The 17711-nt window shown below is 45.2% G+C and overlaps 1 protein-coding gene across 1 annotated transcript in view; it reads right to left on the reverse strand.

The window, feature by feature from the left end:
• Window positions 1-17711, reverse strand: part of cacna1ia (calcium voltage-gated channel subunit alpha1 Ia) — a 275083-nt gene that overhangs the window by 57980 nt on the left and 199392 nt on the right. Inside the window, exons 15-17 of the mRNA XM_067233031.1 lie at window positions 16789-16943; window positions 15927-16481; window positions 2280-2380 (exon numbers count right to left, since the gene is read on the reverse strand). Coding sequence (XP_067089132.1) covers window positions 2280-2380; window positions 15927-16481; window positions 16789-16943 — 811 coding nt within the window. The remainder of the gene's footprint in view (window positions 1-2279; window positions 2381-15926; window positions 16482-16788; window positions 16944-17711) is intronic.

The following is a 17711-nucleotide window of genomic DNA, read 5'->3' on the forward strand; positions in this document are numbered from 1 at the left end:
GCTAGCAGTACCGGTCCTTCCTATAGGCGACATAGGCAGCCGCCTAGGGCGGCGGCAATTTCCCGAGTGCATACCATTTTCAAACGAATTTGTTTCCAAACGAGTTTCAAACGCACTACCAGCAGAGGGCGGCAACTGCGCCACGTCATATGAGGGGCAGTTGGGGGGGGGGGGGGGGCGGCACTGGGCGCTAGGTCGATATACAAATCAAGTTCATCCTTGCCAACCTGGCAACCTGTCCTGCCTATTGATCAAGAGAGGCGCTGCACCTGGAAACCTGTTCCTGGTGTATTGATTTGGTGAGTACAGCAGGCAGCCTAACCCCTGGGACACACTGGCTGCGAAGCGCCCGGAAGCGTCACGATTGGCTACGAATGGCGCAAGGCTGTTCACACCAGATGTGCATTTCTCCGCAAATATATCAACTAATAGGGTGTATTTTATCATCCTGCAGCAAATTTCACAAGCGTCTCGCTAAAAAACCACCAGCTGCCAAAACGATCGCTGCAGAGCGCGAGCAATCGCGGCGCTTCGCAGCCTGTGTGGCCGGTCCAATTTGATAACAGGGGTGCCGAAAGAACAAAGGTGGCGCTTCGCAGCCAGTGTGTCCCAGGCGTTACGCTCTGCAGCGATCGTTTGGGCAGCTGGTCGAATTTTTCCGCTAGACGCTTGTGAAATAGGCTGCAGGATGATAAAATACACCATATTAGTTGATATATTTGTGGAGAAATGCACCTCTCTTGATATGTTATTATGATTTTACTACATTCATTGTAGACTACGGTGAACATTTGTAAAGTTGTAAACTATAATTAGTTATTAAATATTACTTTTAGGCCGACGTACTTTACCAATATTCACCCTATATAATTTAAGATAAGTACACAATGTTGGTAACGACCGGCCGTTGAAGGGCTTGAAAGGCTTGTGCTCTGCAGAGATCGTTTCGGTAGCTGTTCAAATTTTTCCACGAGCCACTTGCAAATTTGGCTGCAGAATGCACCATATTATACGATATATTTGAATAAACAAAACATGTTATTAAGATTTGATTATGTTAGTTGTAGGCTGTAGCCTATCACTTAACACCCAACTTCACTACGCTGGTAACAAACGGCCAACCATGTGTTCATCCCAATAAAAACTATATCCAATCAATCCTCAAAACTTAAAAATTTGTAAAATAAAAAAACCTGATTGATAATTGCGTTGACTTTCAAGCCAACATATTAGTCAGTTGTTTTTAAACAGTGTGTTTAAGAGCGAGATAGCTGGCATATACTCAAGCAGAAGAGACACCAAAACCTTACATCACAAACAAGCAGATAAATTTGGGAAGATTGACGACGTAAAGTTAATCATCGAAGTTGAGTAGCATAGGCTTACATGGAGTTGTATGACCCACAGCACGTAGCCTATTTTACAAAGTCTAGCCTACGGCAAAAAAGACTGAGGTTGCCACATTACGTTTGGATTCTGTTAAGTGGGAGTCAGGTGGCTGAGCGGTGAGGGAGTCGGACTAGTAATCCGAAGGTTGCCAGTTCGATTCCCGGTCATGCAAACTGACGTTGTGTCCTTGGGCAAGGCACTTCACCCTGCTTGCCTCGGGGGAATGTCCCTGTACTTACTGTAAGTCGCTCTAGATAAGAGCGTCTGCTAAATGACTAAATGTAAATGTAAGATGGCTTTTGGAGCAGCAAGTTGCCTAAGTAAAGCCAATACAATGTTTGTCAGCTTTCAATGTGAAACAGGAAAGCTCAGAGAAGGTGAAAGGCTTGGTGAATGACGCAGAGAAATGCGCGTGTAGTGTGAACAGCCTTGCACCATTTGTAACCAATCGTGGCGCTTCGCTGCCAGTGTGTCCCAGGCGTAACTGATAGAGGGCTTGAGTTTGGGAAGGAGAGAAAAGGAGGGAGGGCAGTGGTATTTGTGAGAAAACTATAATGCGATAAGAAGTACTGTGTGGTCTTCTTGCTGCACACACACACACACGAGCGGACACACATACACACACAGGGATGAACTTATGAACACAGACCTACACACACACACAGGCATATAGGGATGTGCTTATGCACACAGACACACACACACACATAGGGATGCATTTAGGCATACAGACACACATGCACATATACATTCGAATGCACTGATGAACACAAACCTGCAATACACATACACACTTGATTTAGAAGTTCCAATTCCGAAAACCTGACACCACGTGTAATAATCGTCTGATAAAGGAGAGGAGAGAGGGATGAGTCTTACTTGTTACTTACTTGTTCTGAGGAGAAAACAAGAAAACAGACCAGTGTTCTCTGGTGTCACACCAGTCTGGCCTGTACACCTCCAACATCTTCTGAATGCGGAAACACAGACTCTGCAGGGAGAGCACACACATGAGAACATAAGCACATACAAGGCTCAAAATCAAGAGTCAATATTTATGAGGAAGCGTCACTTGCTACATTGTCTGAACATGGATAAATGGATATTTAGAACAACTGTACACACACACAACCACTCACACACACGGATACACACGCAGAGACCCACACCTGAATATTTTCCCCCCACATTCAAAGAAAATCCCTAAATTAATTGTTTACAAATGAAAAGATGCTTTATCAACACCTTGGAGCTACCATCTGTCTGTGCTCTGTCTGGGCCTTTATATAGCACATTTAATTGTTTACTGTTGAAACAATGGTGTCCTTGTGGAATACTTTGCATGAAGCCCTGTAGGACAAAATCTGTGTCTAACATTATATTCGGTTTCAGGAAATGTAATAGTTGATGACAGTACTACTCCACACACTGTTCTGTCCATGGAGTCGTGTCTATTGTTTTCTATGTGTATACCGTATTTTTTCGGAAAATAAGACACTATAAACCGCACCCAACCAGCATGGGAGCTTTGAGTTTGTAAATCGGATTATAAACCGCACTGGAATATATGCCACACTTGTTACGGGAACAATGATGCCAAGCAATGCACGAGTATAGGCAGTACAGCATGCCGTTGTGTAACACTTCGAAAACTAAAGTAAGTAAATGCGTAATGTATTCTGTTTTCTATTGCACGGTGTTGTAAAATGGTGCGGCTCCTGACCTAAGGGCTATGTACCAAAAAAAGAAAAACGAGTACGGTTGAATTACATGTTGTTGTATGTTGTGCTGGAGTGGCATTGCGTTAGGTGATTGCCATCCAGAGTGGGGGTAGTGTTGAAAATGGTGCGGCTCCTTTAAGAACAGCACGTACAGGGTGGGTGTGGTAGAGCGAGGGGGAGAGAGAGGAAAAGAGGTGATGCTAACAAGTGTTTTTTGATGTAGCGACCGGAGCAAAACGTATGTGCACGTAACAGTATTTCAGTGTTCAAATAATGAATCATCAAGAAAGAACACAGTGGATATTTATTTGCTAACCAGAATCAGAGAGAAAGAGAAGGGAATCAACCCCGAAGTCATTAGTTAATACTTCGGCGCTGGAGCGTTGAACAACGTCTCCCCTGCAATCTCCAACTACGGTCAGAGACAGAGCAGGAAAGGTTAACACTGGCGACCACGAAGGGACTTATAAATACCAAGATATCTGCTGTGGTAAGCACACTGTGAAATAACCGGTGAGATAAACCGGAGCAGTTAGCATAACAGTACTGTTTTCCCATACAACGTTACAACGTTAGTCAAGATGGCAGCTTCCGGTCAGCGCCTCGTGTATGAACGTGAACAAAGTTTACATGGGAAAGTGACCAGCCACTCTACCCGCCCAATGTCATTCACTGCAATGGAGGAAGTTGAAATAAAAACTCACTGTTTGCAATTGAGAAACGAATATGACTGGCTCGATAACCCTTTCTCATGCGATGGGCAGACTGATGCATTAAAAAGAAATGCAAGTGAAACGTGATATACCAATCGGGCCACTCAAGTTATTAGACACTAACCCGTTTAGCCCTTTGAGGAGTACGTTCTAAATTTCTAGACTGTCCCCCCAGAGTGAGTTCTTTTTGCGCGTGAGTCTCAACGTTCCAGAAATTGATTATGACGCATTAAAATCGAATTTCTATACAATTTCACAATTTCTCGATTCGCATTTGAAAGTGACCTAGTTTGCACCCCGTATTAGTGACGACTACATTGGTTATTTTGTTTATCCGACCTTCTCGTTACGTATTTCTTCCGCTTCGGGGGATTGGCGAGACCTTCAAAGTTTTGGCTATGATTCTGATGCCAGAAGTACTGGTATAATTCTAATTATACCACCCATATATTTTGCACGATACTGAGATGAAAGCAACTGTTGTATTTCACAAGGTGATGTGTTTGCCAAACTAGCTAGCTCGTAGTGTAGTAAAGTGTCAATCAACAAGTTAGCTGTTGCTAATTTCCTAGGCTATGTTACGTTGTTTGTGTGGTCGGATTATAACGAATACAACATAATTCAGATACACCCAGTCAGTCTAACTTGATTGCTATGCATCGTTGTGTTCTCTCTTCCATCTCGTAACGGAGTTGGCAACCAGACCGTGTTCTCAAAATAAGTTACTGGAAACCAGCAAAACAAAAATTAAACGATGCATTACAATCATAGCACATTAGTCTGACTGGATGCACCTGCATTATTTTGTACTCATTATAATCCGACCACACAAACAACGTAACATAGCCTAGTAAATTAGCAACAACTGCTGATTGTCAACCATGTGAGCCATAGGCGAGACTCGAGAATGACTCCCAGACCCCTTGACGAAAGGCGATCAAGCAAGCTCATGCAGCTTGGATACCTTCAAACCTTTTTGGTTGGCTTCTACTTTTCTGGGAAAACCTTTCTGGTGAGTAGATTATTTATAACCACAAATTACATACACATACCTGTGGCATGATATTGAGATGAAAGCTTGACTTGTTGTTTTCCACGATCTGATGTTTTTGCTAGCTAGCTCGTAACTTGCTATGTTTAGTCTAATTAGAGCAAACACAATAATGCAGACATCCATTCTAAATTGATGGCTAGGTTTTGTGATCTATTGCTACCATCTACTGCCATTCATTTCCGTGTTGATGGAACATTTATTATTCCTCATTTATTGTCAGGCCACAGTTCAAGTATTGCAAAAATTAGGCAAGTGTAATTTGTTTGGAAAATCTAGGCTAGAGCTACTTGATGGAAGACATAGAATAAACCAGACTTTATGCTTATTCAAAATAACAACTTATTGAAATGACAAGACAGTAATGTATGACTGTAATGTTTCATAGGGTTATGAACACACCTCTTGTCATACCACTTGACTGCCTGCTGTTGACCGTTTTCTATATATTGAACATCTCCCTTTCTAATTATACAGGTGAATGTGAATGTTGGCCCACACAGGCCCCGTTCCAAGAGACAGAAAATGTTGAAAGAGGGTTGCACTGCTGTACAAATTGTCCATGTATAGTACTACATCTCTCAGGTGTGCAGAGCAAGTAAGGTACAAGGCAAAAAGCAACCCATCCCTGCTGAACATCAACTAAACCGTTGAGCACCTAATTCCTTGGTGTACCAGCAGTGGCTAAAAGCCCATCTCCCATCCCACATCTTCACCACATTGCATAGAGGGACTATAGAGAGCATCCCGAGGAGCTGCATCACGGCCTGGTTTGGGAACTGCACCACTTCGAACCGCAATTCTGCAGAGGATAGTCAGGACAGCCAAGAAGATAGTCGGGGTCTCTCTTCCCTCCCTCACAAACATACCTAACGGTGCATCCGCAAAGCCACACGCATTGTGGACAAACCCATGCACCCCACATGCACCTGTACATCATCAATATTTTTGCATATGGATGCTACCTCAATAACTAATGTTCACATATGATATTAGTATATTATGTTTACATTCACATATTGTATATTATCTGTATATTTAGGAGGTTCCCTATATTTTAGCTTATCATAGATGTAATCTATGTTCTGTGTACTTATATGTTATGCCAGGTTGTCTTGCGTTGTCTTGTCTTCAGTGCCCAATTTCAGTGCCCAGTCTGACCTTGTGGTGTTCTGTGCACCTGACAATAAAACACTTGAACTTGAAGTATCCCATCCTCTTTGTGTCTTGGGGAATTTGTCACAAATTTAATCTCGTCTTGTTGGACCAATTTTATTTACCTAATTTTACTTAGTTGTTGTAGTTGTTTAGGCTGTCACAAGCGAAGAGGCCCTCCTGGGTCATCCGTTCCTCACCCAGGCCCAAGCACGCCTTGACTTTGGAAATAGCCGCATCATACTCTTTGGCGAGGAAGTGCCATACTTTCACAGCATGGGCCCATCAAGGACGCGGGTGGTGAGAGTGGCCAGGACGTTGGTGGTTGAGGCTATATTGGAGTATGTAGTCAGAGGCATCATTCGTCTTAAAGACCACCTCACAGGCGAAGTGATGTTGAGTCCCACCAAGGGCTTCGTAGAGAAATATAAGGTGCTAGTTGCCCGTGTTCTGGTGGAAGCCCAACCCTCCAAAAGTGTGCCCCTCCGCATCTTCAATCCTGGAAACTCAGCTGTAACCATTAGAAGGGGAGCTATCGCGGGTTTTCTCCAACCCGCTGAAGTCCTGGCGCCTGCCAATATCACAGCCAGTGCCAAACCGTCGGAACATCTTATTGTTCCCCAGCACCTGCGAGAGCTGTACGACCAGAGTGCAGCTGAGCTTAACCAAGACGAACAGCTTCAGCTAGCATAACTGCTGTGCACCTATGGCAATGCATTCTCTACTGGACCAGGTGATCTGGGCCGCACTAGCCTGGTGCAACACAACATCATGACCCAGCCAGGAGCTCCAGTCAAGCAACCTCCACGTCGGATGGCACGGGAGAAGCAGCAGGATGCTGATCAACAACTACAGCAGAGCCTGGAAGTCGGTGTGGCCCGTCGCGGCCATAGCAGCTGGGCCTCTCCCATAGTGATGGTGCGTAGAAAGGATGGCACTTACCGTCTCTGTGTGGATAACCGTGCCCTGAATGACTGCACCATCAAGGACGCCTACGCGCCAAGGACGTGGGAGTCAGGTGGCTGAGCAGTGAGGGAGTCGGGCTTGTAATCAGAAGGTCGCTGGTTCGATTCCTGGCAGTGTCTATTGACGTTGTGTCCTTGGGCAAGGCACTTCACCCTACTTGCCTCGGGGGAATGTCCCTGTACTTACTGTAAGTCGCTCTGGATAAGAGCGTCTGCTAAATTACTAAATGTAAATGTACCCATTGCCCCGAATCCAAGACACACTTGACACCCTCTCCAATGTTAAATGGTTCAGCACGCTGGATCTTGCCTCAGGATATTGGCAGGTTGAACTGACCCCACAAGCCCGTCGGGCAGCAGCCTTTTGCACTAGGAATGGCCTCTTCGAATGGAACGTCATGCCATTCGGATTGTGCAACGAGACAGCAATGTTTCAAAGGCTGATGGACCGGGTGTTAGCCGGCCTGCAGTGGGAGACGTGCCTTGTGTACTTGGATGACATAATTGTGCTGGGCCGTGATGTGCCAGAGATGCTGCATCGTCTAGGTGATGTTTTCAATAGGCTGCACAATGCTAACCTGAAGTTGAAGCCAGCGAAATGCTACCTTTTCCGCCGTCAGGTGGCCTATCTAGGCCACATCATCTCAGAGCAAGGAGTGATCACAGACCCTGCTAAAATACAGAAAGTGCAGGATTGGCCTCCACCTACGTCCATCCAGGAGGTCTGTCAGTTCATTGGGTTGGCCTCGTACTATCGGCGATTTGTGAAAGATTTCGCCACAATAGCTGAACCCCTCCACAACCTTACCAAGAAGTATGCCCGGTTCCAGTGGACCTCAGCATGCCAAGGGGCATTTGATGAGCTGAAACAAAGGCTAACCACAACACCAGTCCTGGGATACCCATTGGATGTGGGAAATATGATACTGGACACTGATGCAAGTGACACTGGCATTGGCGCTGTGCTGTCCCAAGTTCAGCAGGGTGGGGAGCGCGTACTGGCATATGGGAGCCGTAAATTATCCAAAACTGAACAGAATTATTGCACCACACAGCGAGAACTGCTAGCCGTAGTGGAGTTCACGTCACATTTCCGACAGTATCTCCTGGGATATCGTTTTACTGTGCGCACTGATCACAGCAGTCTCCGTTGGCTAACAAAGGTGAGGGAACCAGAAGGCCAGCTTGCCAGGTGGCTGGAGAAGCTTGGTGAGTACGACTTTGAGATCATCCATTGGCCAGGCCGGCTTCACAACAATGTCGACAGCCTCTCTAGACAGCCTTGTCATCAGTCCTGCCCTTGTAAGCTTCCTGGCCCCGCCCTGCCGCCCAAGAGTGTCTGTCACCAAGCTGTGCAGTGTGAGTTGGACTCTTATCAGAAAGGAGACACAGAGTCCAGTGGGGGTAGAGGTGCAACTAGACCCAACAATGGTATGTCCAGTGGGGGTAGCGCAGGAACAAATTCTTGTGACTAAGACCAATGAGCCCGCACTTTTCTGTGGCTGGTCTCCAGAGGAATTACAGGAGACTCAGAAGGCTGATCTGGACATTGCGCCGATCAGGGCATGGATGGAGGCCAATGAAGAACGGCCCGCATGGACTACTGTTGCCCCATACAGTCCAGCCACAAAGACATATTGGATCCAGTGGAGATGGCTCTACAGCCGAGATGGAGTCCTGGTCAGATGGTTGTATTGTCTGGATGACATTCAGTTTTATCCACAAATTGTGCTACCCCGTGCCCATCAGCCTGCAGTCATGAAGCAGATGCATGACGGACCAATCGGTGGACATTTTGGAGTTGAGCGTACAGCGGCACGGCTCCAGACTCGGTACTACTGGTACAGAATGAGAGAGAGTGTCGCCCTCTGGTGTCAAACCTGCATTAGCTGTGCGTCCAAAGCCAGGCCCCGCAAGACTCCACAGGCACCCATGGGAAATGTCAGGGTGGGAGCCCCTATGGAGCATGTCGCATTGGATATTATGGGGCCACTGAATGAGACAAAGCGACATAAGTCTTATATACTATAACAGGACTACTTCACAAAATGGGTGGAAGCCTTTCCCTTGGCCAATGAAAAGCTGAAACCGTGGCTGAAGTGCTTGCCTCAGAGTGGGTGTGTCGTTACGGGGCCCCGCAGGTCCTGCACAGCGAACAAGGCCGCAATTTTCGGAGTCAGGTGGCTGAGCGGTGAGGGAGTCGGACTAGTAATCCGAAGGTTGCCAGTTCGATTCCTGGTCATGCCAACTGACGTTGTGTCCTTGGGCAAGGCACTTCACCCTACTTGACTCGGGGGAATGTCCCTGTACTTACTGTAAGTCGCTCTGGATAAGAGCGTCTGCTAAATGACTAAATGTAAATGTAAATTTTGAGTCTAAAGTGTTCCAGAAAATGTGCTCATTATTCGGCATTGAAAAGACACGCACCACACCATTCCGACCACAGTCTGACGGCCAGGTGGAACGATTCAATTCCACCCTGAAACAGATCCTAGACACAACGGCTGAACGTTGCCACTGGGACTGGGATCTTATGATCCCTTATGCAGTCATGGCCTACAGAGCAACCACGCACAGTGCTACCCATCTCACCCCTAATTATATGATGTTCGGCAGGGAAGTGAGTGAGCCGGTGGACCTGGTGGTTGGCCTACCCCTTGACTCTGATGCAGCCCCTACTGCCCCTGAATACGTCCAAAACCTCCATCAACGGCTGGAGCTGGCACATCAGATTGCCAGAAACGTGCTCGGGGAGTCGGTGAAACATGCAAAGACAGTACGATAAGAATTGCTGCCGTACACAGTTCGAGGTTGGAGATGCCGTGTGGTATCTCATAAAGGGCACACGGAAAGTCAAGAACAAAGTCAATAAATTCCTTCCATCATATGAGGGGCCATTCTTCATCCTAGGAAAGCTGGACGACCTGGTGTATCGGATCCAAAAAGGCCCAAAGACCAAAACGAAAGTGGTCCATCATGATCAGTTGAAGCCCTATCGCAGCCGTGAACAACTGGATAAAACCTGGGCCTTGGATCTGGCCAGGTCTTGGGCACCGGTGGAGGTGCCAAACCCAGTCATGGACATGGACTCTGCGGACTTGGAGATGTCTGGCCTGTTCTCCAGCACAGGGGGGGAAGGGTCGGCCAGCAATGCTCCAGAGCCAGCAGGGGGCGCTACTGCTGCTGAACCCTTGCTTTCCCTCATCTCTCCTGAAATGTATTCTTCCACCGAGGATGCTCAGGACAGTGGGGGTGGCACAACAGAACACCCTCACAAAGGTCGTCACAGGCAGGGTCGCAGACGTAGACCTCCAGACAGGTTTGGTGAATGGGTGGCTCCATAGAGTTAATATTACTAGAGGAAGCAACTTTTGTCTTCCAAGATGGCGTCCCCATTCATTTCTATGAAAAGTGCTCAGTGGCGCAGTGAGGCAAGCGAGTGCACGAAACTGGACCGCGCCATCTTTCCACTTCCGACTCTTCCGGTCTAGCTTTAAATAGTGGCTCTTTTTTCCCCTAGCACCGAGACCTTGTGCACGCTTGCAACTAGCTGTACACGTCATACTTTGCGACAACCAGTCGCGAGCATAGATTTATATGGTTGCGAGCGTGTGAGCTAAGGCATTGCAGTGGCAGAATGGGGTACAAGTCCGATAAGAATCAGAGACATGATGCAAACTTTACGGAAATGTATGCTGTCATTGTATAGTATTCCTTTCACTTTGCTTTTAGAAATAGGCTATAGGGTTAAATATAGGGCTATTCTAGATGGAACTCATCACATATGTTGCTTTCTTTCTTTGTGATATGAGTATGATTTCCAACGCATTGTATCGGATTAAATAAACTGTTAACATGAACACTTAGCTCCGTCGTTGTTCTCGCCAGGCAAAGAAAGCTTAATAGTTATTTTTGTAACAGAAATCTTCCATAATGCAGACTTACCATAGCTTAGGCTATAGGGTTAAATATAGGGCTATTCTAGATGGAACTCATCACATATGTTGCTTTCTTTCTTTGTGATATGAGTATGATTTCCAACGCATTGTATCGGATTAAATAAACTGTTAACATGAACACTTAGCTCCGTCGTTGTTCTCGCCAGGCAAAGAAAGCTTAATAGTTATTTTTGTAACAGAAATCTTCCATAATGCAGACTTACCATAGCTTACTGTCAACTTTATATTCAAACGAAATGCCGCAAAATTCACACTGCCTTAAATTTAACATCAGTGTAGAAATGTGGCCTGTGTTATATATGTTCAACCTACAAAACCAAACGCCTATTAATGGATATAATGTGATCTAACAAGACTTGGTAATAATGTAATAAATTGAGAAGTGTTTCTAAAATATAGTCTACTTTATTGAACGTGCCTTTGAAAGGGGCATATTAACAGAACTATATACAAGACGTTTCCATCAGATATAAGTGGGGGTGAAACGTAGTCACTGAGGACCTTCATTGTCCCACAAAAGCAGTCTGGCTTGATGACACAATCAAAAAAGAATAATGTGTGTTTAACAAAAGCTTCTGAAGGCAAGACTAATATTATTTAAATAAATATCATTTCCTATTGTGGTTATCAGTTAAAGGAGACATGACATTCTGTTTTTGGATGCTTTTATATAGTCCTTAGTGGTCCCCTAATACTGTATCAGAAGTCTCTTTCCCGAAATTCAGCATTGGTACAGAATTACAGCCACCACTAGCAGTCCCACAAGGAGCTTTCCTCAGAACGCGCTGTTTTGGTGTCTGTAGCTTTAAATGCTAATGACGAGCGGAGGGGCGGCACCATGCGCTAATGTTTACAATGGATGTATCGCAATGGCTGTAGCCCCGTTGCTGTAAGATGCCTCGAATTTGCCCATTCTCATCTGATAACCCTGGTTTGCAGAGGTACACACTCAGTCATTTCAATGAGGGGAAAGGCGTATATCGCGCGCGCCATAACACCAACAGCAGAACGGTTATCCAAATAACAAAGAAGTGAACAACACTCACGTTACAGTATGAGTGTGAATACATCATGTATTCACACACATACTTGATGCTATCTACCTTTACATTAGCGACAGTAACTCAGCTGTTAGCTGCAGGGCTAATGTTACAGCCACATTGTAAGGGTAGCAAGCTAGGTAACCATATGCAGTAAAGCTACAAAATGATATAGCGTTAGTTAACTTACTTGTCCGAGGTTAGTAGCTGGACGAAGGAGAGTTAGTACTGATCCAGAATTTAATTTCAGCAAGGCCAGTTTTGTATTAGCTCAAGTTGAGGAAACAGTCATGGCTGAAGTGTTTGGCGCAGACATACAAAACAAATGCGCCTACAACCGAAGTTGTGTAGGCGCATTTCCAGAGAAAATAAAATTAAGATACTGGGTCTTCAGAGGCTCGGATGAAGGAACTGTAAAAAGATTTTTGTTTTCCTTTGTACATCCAAACTGAGCAAATGTAATTCTTCGTTCGTTTGCAAGCCATGATGTCTCTCGAGGATAAAAACACTTGCACGGTCGTAGCTCAGTTTCTTATGGGCAAAAGCAGAGAGAGGGGAGGTAACCTTCCTCCTTGTGACGTAACAAAGAGGAGATTTTCAAACAGAGCAATTGAGCTTTCATTTTCTGAAAGGCGGAGAAGAACACCCAGGGCTTGGTTTACACCAATCGAAAATTCTAGCCACTGGGGGACCAAAGGCAGGCTAGGGGAACTCATATTAATGTTAAATAACCTCCTAAAGTGAAGTTTTCATGTCATGTCACCTTTAAAGTATTAATCTTCGTCTTTGCTCCAGATAGACATGTCAAAAAGCTATGCTCACGCTTAACATAATATAATATTTGCCATCATGTCATGAAAGTTTTTACGAAAAATCAAATCTGTTTTAAAATAACGGGAATAAACTATATTAACGTTTCATGTATGTGTGACAACCATTTGCTAAACTTGCTACAACAGGGCAGGCAACTAAAGCCATTTCTTTCAGCTCCAGGTAAATCAGCTATCGGCCAATGTGAACTTTTGTGCTCGTGCCCTGTTAGTATCCGCAAGCACATTTGCAGGCAACTTTTATTGACGTAAGCAAATAAATGGTGTGCTAGTTTACCCATTTCGGATTGGTTTCAAACTTAACAAAAAAAATATTCTATGAAAAAGCTAGTAGTATGAGCCAGGTTCGAGAATCGAACAAAAATTATTGGGGGAGATAGTTTTGTAAATGTTGACTGGAGTTGCCGTTGCTTCAAGCCGAGGGGCGAGGGCTTGGGTGGCTCACTGCGTCCATTAGATTCATGGACAGTTCCAGAGTTAAGGTATTTTGATGTACCATGTTATATAAGACACCAAGGCCGTCAGGTGAAGTTTTATGGTAGCCTATACTGTTATAGCTGTCAAAGCTAGTGCTTTTATATGTTCTTAAAGAAAAAAAAAGAATGTTTTTGAGGATTGTATAAGGATGATTTTTGGATTGGGAGGGGAAAATGTTTTCCTGTAAGCGGGGATATTTTATTTTGAGTTACTCTTACATGCTCTGGTCACTTAGGTAGTGTTATGACTAGTAAATTGTGTAAGACTTGTGTAGTAGATGACTGTCTTGTTAAGGGTTGTAACGTCCCCGCCCTATGTGTGCCCTGCATGAAGGACTGCCACTTTTCTCTGTAACACTATGCCAACGGCTTTTGCACCTTCTAATGGACTGTGGAAGACGGGTTGCCAGACCACCCTGAATGGACTCTGCCGATGAGGGCTATGTCCCAAAAAAAGAAAAGAAAAAAGAAAAAAAAACAGTACGGTTGAATTACATGTTGTTGTATGTTGTGCTGGAGTGGCATTGCGTTAGGTGATTGCCATCCAGAGTGGGGGTAGTGTTGTAAAATGGTGCGGTTCCTTTAAGAACAGCACGTACAGTGTGGGTGTGGCAGAGCGAGGGGGAGAGAGAGGAAAAGAGGTGATGCTAACAAGTGGTTTTTGATGTAGCGACCGGAGCAAAACGTATGTGCACGTAACAGTATTTCAGTGTGTGAATAATAAATCATCAAGAAAGAACACAGTGGATATTTATTTGCTAACCAGAATCAGAGAGAAAGAGAAGGGAATTAACCCTGAATTGACCGTGAGACACACACATTTCATCCCCTTCACATAGGCTTGAGAACCCTGTTTATTTATTCATTTTTACGTTTCATTGGGCCTATTTGGATGGAACCGGTAAGGTTGGCTTGTATCTGCATCATCGTATTTATAAGAACGTTAATAATAGTAGGCTAGCCGGTGGTCCCTGTCTTAATGCGATGTTGTGCAAACCAAAACAACGTTTACAAACGTGAATTGATCTTACTCTGTACTTGAGGCCTTTTGCAGGCATCTGTGGGAGTGGGAGCACTCAATGGTCTCTTCAAAAATCACCTGATATCCATGGCTAATTAATCCATTCCGAACAGGTAGACTAATCCACAACGTGTATGTGTGTACTTCGTGGATCCTGATTGGTGTCGCTGCCACAGCCGCAACGCACTGATTGGAGGGTCACAGACCACACAGCGCAGATGAAATGACAGACTACAGCGTTTATATATTAAACAATATGAAATTTAGTCTTTGGTGTTTTAAAATTACACCAAATGTATTTCGGATTATTACAACGGCAGAATACGAGGCGCAGGGAACTTAGATGTGCGTAAACGCGCATAAACGCTACTTAGAGGTGGATAAACGCAATTTCTGCAATTTAGAGGTGGATAAACGCTATTTCCGAATTTCGGGAGGTGCGTAAACGGCGTTTACCCCCCACTACATCCCTGCCTGCAATCTCCAACTACGGTCAGAGACAGAGCAGGAAAGGTTAACACCGGGAATTAACTAATATTTACCTTTCTAAAGTTCTAAGTTCTAAAATTTCCGACGCTCCTCAAAGCGTCAAAATTATTTTTCCGAAAAGGTAGCTAGATAACTTTAGTTAGCTTCCGGGCTAAGTCAGCTTGCATCGGCTAATACTCGTAGGAATGCTACTACCATGCTAGCAGATATCCCAACCTGCAAAAACGAATTTCGGGGAGGTGGCTTCACCAGCTAAGCATATATGCGACGTTACACTGTGAGACCCGCATTCGAACAATCACATATGTGCGACGCTACTCCTTAACGGGTTAAATAGCATTCACTAGGGTTTTGAGACACCCACTTTTACCTAGACATGTCCTCTTTTCGAGACCTAAAAAATGCGTCTGGCAAGGATTCCAAAATGGTCCGGGATTTTGCCTGGTCGGATATTTGTGTTTCTCTGGGTCTTTCACAAACTATTACGCCCTTACAAGTTTTGGAAAGGTTATCTCCCTTACGTTCCACCTTCTTGCGCAAGCTCTGACTGTAGAGAGAACTGTCATTTTGATCAGATAGTGCGGCATGCAATACACGTCTTTTTCACAAAGTCAAATTTGGTCACCCTACATTAACGATAGTGTTTCTACAGTTTTTTTGTTATAAAGACGTTATATAAGCCGCTTCGAAATATAAACCGCAACACCAAGAAAAATGTAAATCGGGTTATAAACCGCGGTTTTATTTCCGAAAAATACGGTACTTTTATGTGTGCACCTGTATGAAACGTACACAATCTACATACCCCTTCACTACCCCATTGTCACAAACATACCATCCCTGACCATTCAACGCTGCAAAAATTTAACATCTAACTGAGTATGACAATCTTATTTTAAGCTTTTAAATCCCGTTGGACTTGTTTCTTGTACAAATTACATATCTAGTGACTAAATATAAGTAAACAACACAATATTTTAAAACCTATCAAGTAAAATTTTCTTACTGCACTGTTAGACAAATTGACTTGTTTCAAGCATAATCAATTAGCATAACTAATAAGTTTGATAGGCAATTTTTGCAGTGAAGGGCCAAGTCACCCACACCCCTGACTCACATAGTCAATCTCGTCCTCCAGGTCCTCCCGGTCTTTCCGTGCATTGACTTGGGGGAAAACCTCTGCCAGGACCTGGGCATGGGAGTGGCGAGGGGGTGGCTGGAGCTGGGACGTTGGAGTCTTGCCATTGCAGTCTTGGTGCTCACCACCGCCCACCCCTCCTCCTCCTCCCAGAGTGCCCCCAGAGAAGCTCTTCTTCCTGGGGATAGCGCAGCCCGGTGCCAGGGTGTGCTGCGGCATAAGGAGCAGCTCTGGCAGCTCCAGGGACAGTGCACGTCTCTCCCGCCGGGGACCGCGGTGGAGGGGGACGGGCCAGGTGGGAGGGGGGGAGAGGAGGGACTCCTGCTCCGCAGGGAGGGTGTGGCCAAGGGGGGGGAAGAGAGGGCTACCGTAGGTGGTGCCTTGGACGCGGAGGCTGCCCCCCCCCCCTCCAAGCCCTGCGTAGGCATGGGAGGAGGGCCGGCCCAGGCTGTTCCAGCTGGAGCGACGCGCCCACAGGGCTTGAGTCAGAGGGGGGTTGGGACGACCCCAATTGTGGTACCCCTGCCCGGGACACTGTGAGAAGGAGGGGCATATATAGAATGTATTGTATTGTGTAATATACATGTTACATAGTCTAGTATCACTCATAAGCAGAACTTTGGAAGCTATCTTATAACCTACCAGTGATTGTCAGGTATGATCTTACAGTAACCAACTCCATTCAATTTCAGAAATCTCAGATTCTACTATGCTAAATCCATTCCACATTAGTACCATTCCACCCATAATATACGCAGGATTTCTTTTACCAGTAACAGTTGCAGCAGGGCCCCATTACAATATGAAACCCTGTCTTGGTCTCTTCCTCTTCCACACTCACCATAGCCCGCTGCTCCAGACTGGCCCTGCCCAGGGAGATGACACTGCTCTTGCGGGACCCCAATGCAAAAGTCAGCCGGTCGGCAGGGTAGAAACCCCCAGGGGCCAGGGACATGTCCAGGTGACCGTTGGGAGTGAGGGTGCAGATCTTAGGGTCTGGAGGGAGGTGTGGAGAGAAGGAGGAAGGAGCCAGGATGGAATGTGAGAGGAAGAAGACAAAGAGATCCTTAAATCCTGGTTAATGACTTCCCACTCAAAAGAGAATCAATTCAACTTTTAACTGTTCAAATGAAAGTTCAGCTGTCTCTGTGTTTGTATTGGCTGTCATCGGTGCATAAAACAGGTGCCAGACAGGCTTATGAAACACTTCCTCCTTCCTATCCGGACTCTCCTCTCCTGATTTATGTAAACAAGAAACTTCACTGAAATTACATCTTGGCTGCTAAAACCACATTCAGTGAGTGGCCAAGAGAATCAACCTTGGCATATACTACAGCTACTAATGTTATCTAAACATGCTTGTACGTCTGAACAGTCTCTGTAAGGGCTGCGCTAAAACTAGTAACATGCTAAGTATGTTTACAGCCTATAACAAGCCTACAAGATTAGCATAAAGTATTTCAATTGCTAAATGCAACTCCACAACTCGCCAGGCTAATGCCTCTGCGAGCTGGCTCCTGTTGGTTTAGTCTTGGTGTGTCCCACAGGGAGATGACAGCGAGGGAAGTAGTAGCATCACATATATTGCACAACTCAGAAGTTTACGTTTCAGAGAGATGTCTGGGCTCAGTGATGTGTGCCATACAAATCAGAGTGATGTGATTTGCCAAGGGCATATTTTTCTGTACATGTAATGTGCTTTTAGAGCTCCTATTAGCATAATTATATAGATTTTCATGTAGAGTATTTATGTATGGATGAATG

The sequence above is a fragment of the Osmerus mordax genome, chromosome 3 (assembly GCF_038355195.1).
Source record: "Osmerus mordax isolate fOsmMor3 chromosome 3, fOsmMor3.pri, whole genome shotgun sequence".
Lineage (NCBI taxonomy): Eukaryota > Metazoa > Chordata > Actinopteri > Osmeriformes > Osmeridae > Osmerus > Osmerus mordax.